Source organism: Ursus arctos, unplaced genomic scaffold (genome assembly GCF_023065955.2).
Source record: "Ursus arctos isolate Adak ecotype North America unplaced genomic scaffold, UrsArc2.0 scaffold_25, whole genome shotgun sequence".
NCBI lineage: Eukaryota > Metazoa > Chordata > Mammalia > Carnivora > Ursidae > Ursus > Ursus arctos.
The window spans coordinates 11,867,012-11,874,953 of NW_026622930.1; the positions used below are offsets into that span (position 1 = coordinate 11,867,012).

The 7,942-nt window shown below is 37.7% G+C and overlaps 1 protein-coding gene across 3 annotated transcripts in view; it reads left to right on the forward strand.

The window, feature by feature from the left end:
- TRIP11 (thyroid hormone receptor interactor 11) overlaps positions 1–7,582 on the forward strand; it is a 65,398-nt gene extending 57,816 nt beyond the window's left edge. For 2 of the 3 annotated variants that reach the window (XM_026515435.4, XM_026515434.4), the window contains exons 18-21: positions 179–293; positions 721–837; positions 2,819–2,963; positions 5,520–7,582. In XM_026515435.4, the coding sequence (XP_026371220.1) occupies positions 179–293; positions 721–837; positions 2,819–2,963; positions 5,520–5,740 (598 nt within the window). In that variant the 3' untranslated portion in view covers positions 5,741–7,582. The remainder of the gene's footprint in view (positions 1–178; positions 294–720; positions 838–2,818; positions 2,964–5,519) is intronic. The other variant, XR_003320721.3, reaches the window with a different exon arrangement.
- The last annotated feature ends 360 nt before the right edge of the window (positions 7,583–7,942 follow it).

The following is a 7,942-nucleotide window of genomic DNA, read 5'->3' on the forward strand; positions in this document are numbered from 1 at the left end:
ATGTCTTTGATTAGACTTGTCAAGTACTTTTTAAGTATTTCAAAATATTTCTTTAGTGTTTTTTGGTAACTTTTTAAATAATTAAATATGTATATGTTTAGTGTTTATTGTGTGGGTACACTAAATATGGGGATAACTGTTGAGGTAGCTTGAGCTGTTTCTGCCTTTATTTTCACAGAGTCCTAATGAGAAACCTCTTCATTGGACATTTCCACACGCCGAAACATCAGCGCCATGAGGTGCTACGATTAATGGGAAGCATCCTGGGTATCAAGAGGGAGGAAATGGAGCAGGTAACTAACTGAACGATGGGAAGCTGTTCTGAATATTTTTATAACTCAGATAGTGGCATCATATAAAATTGTCTTCTTTTACTCTATATTATACAGCTTTCCTTTTTCTCAGTAATGTGGAAATGGACCAGTTCATACTACAGTGAAGAGGTGGATTTGTTCAACTTGTATAATACTAGTTTTGTCACTTATAAGCCACCTCTCCTATCAAAATGCTGAAATTTTAGACATGACAGGCCTCAACTCTTGATTTGAGATAGTGCTTGGAATGACATTTTATTGTATTTGTAGCCTCTCCCAGTAAGAGACATTGAATAAGCATTGGACTTGAAAAGCACAGTGCGCTACCATCTGAAATCAAGTAAAAATAGTTATTTTCTCTTTGCTTGTATTGATAATATTTTTCTGTTTTAAAATAATCTTTTAGTTGCTTCACGAAGATCAGGGTGGTGTTACCAGGTGGATGACTGGGTGGCTTGGAGGAGGATCAAAAAGTGTCCCTAACACGCCTCTGAGACCGAATCAACAGTCTGTGCTTAATAGTGTAAGAGCCAATTTTATTCTTGCTCTGAATAGGAGTGGTGAAATGCATCATGCTCGTTTGCAAAAATCAGGTTTCTTTTTTAGGTTATTTTATTATAAAGCCCTTTTATTTTGGAGTTGTGGAAACTGAGATCGAGAGAGGTGATTAGCTTAAGGATAATAATATTTTATTTATGTATGTATGTATTTTTAAAGATTTTATTTACTTATTTGACAGAGAGCACAGGCAAGGGGAGCGGCAGGCAGGTGGGCAGAAGGAGAGGGAGAAGCAGATTCCCTGCTGAGCAGGGAGCCCAATGTGGGACTTGATCCCAGAACTCTGGGATCACGACCTGAGCCGAAGGCAGACACTTAACCAACTGAGCCACCCAGGTGCCCCATTAAGCCAGTTTAAATAAATTTATTGCATATATGTTTTATTTTAGCTTTTTGTTTATACGGTACTTTTGTTTTTCCAAGTATTAAGTATTTTTGTATTTGATCTTGCTGCTATAGGGACAGAGTCATTTGTCTTACTACTAAATTATGAGATTCTTAAAGACAGAGGCTTTATTTTATGCCTGGTTGTGTCTACCTTGTCATTGAGCACTTACTGAGTACCTGCTGTGTACCGACTGTTCTCAACTTTGGGGATGCAGCAGCACACCAGAAGACAGAGTTCCTGCCCTCCACAAACTTACATCTTGGCAGGAGGAGGCAGTTAATAAACATGAAAACAGTGCCTGATAGTCTGAATGAACATTAATAAATTCAGTAGCTCGGGGCACTTGGCTGGCTCAGTTGGAAGAGCATGTGACTCTTGATCTCGGGGATCATGAGTTCAAGCCCCACATTGGGTGTAGAGATTCCTTAAATAAAAACTAAAAGCCTAAAAATAAATTAATTGAGCAGCTCTGTGAATTAGAATGTGGAGTTTCCTTCTTTATTTTACTTTGTTTTTAAGTAAAGAAGAAACTGAGGATAGGTAACAAAAATACTCTATTTTAAACCGAATGGCATGAAATTTATTTTAAAGGAAAGGTCTAGGGGTGCCTGGCTGGCTCAGTCGGTGGAGCAGGGGTTGTGGGTTCATGCCCCATGTTGGGTATAGAGATTACTTAAAAATAAAATGTTAAAAAAATAAAAATAAAGGAAAGGTTTACACTACATTATTTTAATCTGAAAGTATTACTGGTGAGCTTTTGCTGTATTCATTGATTAAATATGACTGTTTAATACTTGTTTTCTATATTGTGTTTTATGTCCATGTAAACAGTTACTAAAATGATTTAAGACTTGATGTCTTAAGTGCCATCGATGGCAAGAAATCTAAGTGTCATCGGGTAGCCAATTATTTTTATTTACTTATTTATTTATTTTAAAGATTTTATTTATTTGACAGAGAGAGACACAGCGAGAGAGGGAACACAAGCAGGGGGAGTGGGAGAGGGAGAAGTAGGCTTCCCGCCGAGCAGGGAGCCCACTGAGGGGCTCCATCCCAGGACCCTGGGATCATGACCGAGCCACGCAGGCGCCCCAATCGGGTAGCTAATTAAGACTAAGGTTTATAACAAATGTTGTCATCAAACATTATTGATTATATTGCTGAAGGTTTTATTTATTTTTAATTTTTTTTTTTAAGATTTTATTTTTTTGAGAGAGAGAGCACGAGAGGGGGAAGGGTTAGAGGGAGAAGCAGACTCCCTCCTGAGCAGGGAGCCTGATGTGGGACTTGATCCCGGGACTCCAGGATCATGACCTGAGCCAAAGGCAGCTGCTTAACCAACTGAGCCACCCAGGCGCCCTTGCTAAAGGTTTTAACTGATAAACATAACTAAAGCACTAGTGGTTTTAATGGTTCATAAAGCTTAGTTAATACAGAAATGATTCAGAAGGCATGATTTGTTTTTGGTATTTAATTAGCACAGCTGGTACATTTTCTTGGTTGTAGTGAGTATAATTTAATGTCTGCCTTATATATAACCCAAATATTATTTCCTTAGTCTTTTTCAGAACTTTTTGTTAAATTTCTAGAAACAGAATCTCATCCATCTCTTCCACCACCAAAGCTTTCTGTTCATGATATGAAACCTCTGGATTCACCAGGAAGGAGAAAAGTAGTTACAAATGTACCAGAAAGTTTTAAAGGTAAAACCAGATATTTATTTTTTCTACAATTTAAAAAATTGAATGTTTAATTTATGATTATGTTTTACAGTGATCTTAACTAAATTTTTAGTGTTTTTGAAAATGTGCAGTGACTTCTTCCAAAATTCCAATAAGGCATTAGATTTTGGCTTCATATATCCTGTAGCGATCTGATATTTAATTAGCTTAGAATAACCTAAGCAATATGAAATATTTTTCCTTTGTACATTGGAATAATTCTTCTCTCTGCATAAGCCACTTTGAATTATTCTTGGAAGTGCTGGTGAACCAGTAAACCTTTGCTTGGTTACCTGTTTTTCTTTCATACTAATGGTGCTTCCTGCTAAATTAAAGTTAAAAGTATAGTTTATATTCAGATTGTTTCAGTTTCTCTGTTATAAATATTGCTATGATGAATATCCTTGGTAAGTTTTTACACGCATCTTTAATGTTGCCCTTAAGATAAATTTCTGAAAGTGGAATACCTACGTGTAGACATTTCTTAAGAATTAGAATATAATGGCAAATTATCCTTCAAAAAAATAAGTGTAGTTTATAGTTAGAGAAAGGTTTTTTCCCTGTGAACATCTGAGTGTTAAATTCAATAACCAAACCTTGGTGTGTTAGTAATATTTGTAAGAGCAGTTTAGTAAACTGGCTTAGACATCCAAAGATGTATTGAAGCCTTCTTGGATGTTAAAAGGTCCACCTGGAAGCAAATGGTTTGGTGGTTCTGTGATCTGTATGTATGGTTTTCTATCCCACTGGGTCAAAAGGGCCTTATTTATATTTATGTCCCCTAAATTATGCAGTAAATTTTCTTGAGTTGAAATTGAAATATAATCCATTAGACTATAAACAGATTCTTTATTAGAAAGTCTCTCTTTGATCTGAAATCTTCATATTTTAATACAGACTAAAATGTTTGCTAGTTGGACTGTAAAAGTGTATGTTATTGTATACTCCCAGGTTTATATCACATCAGATACTTAAATTTGGATAAAATATTAAAGAATTTATATTTTGAAATTTTAAAAAACTCAAAGTCTAATTTACTGAATACTTCTGTTTTCCTGAACTTTCATATAAAAAGAAATGGTAAAATTTGTTTTGATAAAAGATTTGGCTCCTAAATTTAATAAAAAGTCTCCACTTTATCTAACAGCTTATAGACTATACTAAAAACTTTTTTCTTGGGGTGCCTGGGTGGCTCAGTTGGTTAGGTGTCTGTCTTCAGCTCAGGTCATGTGGGATCGAGCCCCACATCGAGCCCTGCATTGGGCTCCTTGTTCAGCCGGGAGCCTGCTTCTCCCTCTCCCTCTGCCTGCCACTCCTCCTGCTTGTGCGCGCTCTCTCTCTCAGTCAAATAAATAAAATCCTTAACAAACAAACAAACAAAACCACACGTTTTTCTTGCTACACTAGGTTGTAGCATCTGCAAGTGGATTCCGAAATTCGTTACGGCAACGTCACCTGCTCCCTGTCCTCCCTTCCGCCTCCATCCCTTCCCCTTCTTCCCTCTCTTCTTCCTTTTTCTTCCTCTCTTCACTTATCAAGACATGTGCCCAGCTTGGTTCGGATTGATCAGAGGCAAAAGCCAGTGATGTTTTGAGCTGCTACAGGGTTTACATTAAAAAATAACAAAAAAAAAACCCAAGCTTAGTCTTCAGTCCTGGATTTGGAAGTGTGTGGTGAGGGGCAGAGCTTACCAAGGAGCACCAGAAGCCTTCCCAGAGTTTGGAACGTTGTCATTCACAGGGAAGTAAAGGTTGGGGACCCAGGGTGCTCGACTCCATGTTAAGTTGATTCGATGAATTTGTTTCAGTGCTCTTTGTTTTAGAGGCTTCTTTTTATTTGAGTTTCCCATTGCTTGAGTGGCGCTTGTCTCTTAACAAGGAAGTTGTTAGTCATCTTGGGTAATAAAGCAGAATTCTATCCACCAGGACATTAGGGCATTAACAGAGACCTATTCCAGTAAAAAAACTAGTTTCAGCGTAACATGATAGAGAAATAATCTAACAGAGAATTGTTTCAAACCTTTGAATGTCTAAAAAAGGAGGATCAGGTAACGTAATACGAAAAAATTGTTTTTCTTTGGGTAAATTAATATCACATTTGATTGTTATCACTGTGGAATTGGTGCCAGTTTTTTTTTCGTGGCCCTCATTACTATTGGAGGAAAAGGAGTTCTCAAGTCCTTCCATCTTTCAGGTGAGTAGTTAGAAAATTTGCATTGTGACATAGAAGACACCCTTGAAAAGCCGTTATTAAAGTAAGTGAAGTTCATCAGTTATATAATTGGTATTTGAGTATCAAACAAAGTATTAGCTCTGCATACAGATACTGCTCCCTCCCCTGTTCTTTCTCCATTCCTCTCACTTCCTGTCTTGTCTTTTTTTTACCCTTTTTATGTCATAGACCCTGCTTAGCAGATCCAGAACCCAGCAGCATAGGAATTAAATTTATTCAGGGGCCAAATCTAGGACTCTAAAACACATGTATAGTGTTAACTTATTAATATATGGGAGACTGAACAACTTGTATTTTATCATTTAGATACCACAGAATCCAGAACTGGTAGAAGAGCAGATGTGAATCCATTCTTGGCTCCCCGCTCTGCGGCTGTGCCTCTCATTAACCCAGCTGGACTTGGACCGGGTGGGCCTGGGCATCTTCTTTTGAAACCCATCTCAGATGTGTTGCCCACATTTACACCTTTGCCAGTGTCACCTGACAACAGCGCTGGAGTTGTGTTGAAAGACCTTTTAAAGCAATAGATGATTCTCAAGCCAGAGACAACATACGTAGCACTTTAAAAGAAACCATGAACACTATATGTATGTACTTTATCACAAAGTGGCCTTTTGGAAGAAGTCATGTATTTGTTTGCAGTTGTACATTCTCTAAACTTAATAAAAATATTCTTTTTGCTTTAGAAATTGCAGGTGTCACAGGAGGAAGTGTTTCCTATATTATATGCTTTTTTCCTTCTCTGATTTGACCTAATTAAAGCTAGAGACATTTGATCTTTCATCTTAATTTACAAAAATTAAGAAAAGTATAAAGATAAAAATTTCTAGTAGCTATATATCAGCTCTTTATGATTTTCAAGCTCATTTAAGCTAGAGACATGTGGTTTATCTTTTAAAGATAATCAAGAGATTTACAAAAAGAAGGAGAAAATAATAGTAGTGGCTTATCTGTATGGTGCAAACAATTGATCTGAAGCATATATTGGTCATCTTTTGTTTTTTCCCCCATTAGTTCTGTTGAGAAGACTTTGTGTAGACAGGCCAACAACAGGCTTGTCCCTGGGAGATCACAGGTGTCCTGAGGTGGGATGTGTGTGTGTGTTTGGTTCTATGCAATTTTATCACACGTGTAGATCAGTGTGATCACCACTACAGTGCAGTGCAGATACCCAACGGTTTCGTCAAGCCTCTCTGGAGTTGTCCTTTGTTTTATAATTGTGGCCTCCTCCTTCCCATCCCGTACTCGCCTAACCTCTGGCAACCACTGACTGCACTCCAGCTTTGTAATTTGGTCATTTCAAGAGTGCTGTGTAAAATGGACTTGTGGAGGATGTAACCTTCTCGATTGTCTTTTTTCACTCAACATAATTCCCTGGAGACCCATCCAAGTTGTTAGGTGTATCGGTAATTTGTTCCTTTTTAATGTTGAGTACATACGGTGGAGATATGATTTAGTTTTAAGAGCCAAGGTATCTTTTTAAAGGTATCATCTCAAAACTGTTTGCTTACACAGATGCACACAGCTTCCGTGTAAGTGTTAAGTCAAACAGCTGCATTTACGTACTACGATTAGCAATATCACGGAACGGGACGCCTCCTGCATCTGTCTGCCGTGTGGTAGAAGAGGAGCGCCGATCCAGGAGGCCCCAGTTCTCATCCTCATGGTCACTGAGGGCAGGACGTCACCAGCGCCAGCACCGGGTGTTTGGAACTGAAGAGGAAGGGAGTAATTCTTTAATTTTTTACAAACCTGTCCTAATCTTGACCTGGAACTTAATTATATCAGGATGTTCATGTTTGTATTAGTCGTTGGAGTTGTACATTTAAAGACATTTCTTGCGAATTTTGTAAATTTCAGTATGCCTTGAAAATCTGTGTAATAAGGAAAGGTGAAAGATAATACTAATCCAAATATGTAAATAGGCCTGGCCCTGGCCAGGGTTCAATTTGGTTGGTTGTAAATTTTGCTGTGATTAACTGTCTACTGTCTACTGTATTTAGATTGGAAGATTAGAAGTCTTCTTGTGTGGATGGGTAAAGCTTGTTTTTCTGAAATGTTTAGTAGCCGAGACGTCACTGCCTCAGGACATCCCCCGTCTCGTGAGTCGATGTATGTATATTTCCGTTCTTAGTTTAGTCCACTGTACAGGAAGTTGTTGTACAGGTTCTAGATTAGAACTGTCAAACCGCCTCTTGTCCATTTTGCCCATTAATTACTTCTTTATGAAATTATTACCGTTAGGTTTTGTACGATCCTTCCAAAGATGCTTTCACTGGCCATCCTACATTATGTGCTGCTTGCCATTAACATTTCATCTCAGTGTGGAGCATCTGAAATAAAGGTTTCTCAGTTAAAAAAAAAAAAAAGACACATGATCCTTCATTTTGAAGAAAGAGAACATGCAAAAAAAAATTTCATCTTTTAATTTGAAAAGGAGATGCATGCTACATATTTAAGTAGCATATCATCATATTTTAAAGGCCTTTGAGGACATTTTGGGCATCCCCCCCCCCCATAGTTTTATGTAAGTTTGAAAGCTGTTGTGGGTGGATTGCATATCTAAACATCACAGCATGAGCTTCCGTGGCTGCTATTTAAATAAGTATGTGACCTTGTCCTCAAGCTGTGGTACCTAATGTTTCAGTTGTATCATGGTTGAAACTATAGCTCACTGGTATGCATACTAAGTGTTTGTTGATCTAAACCAGACATAACTCATCTACTTT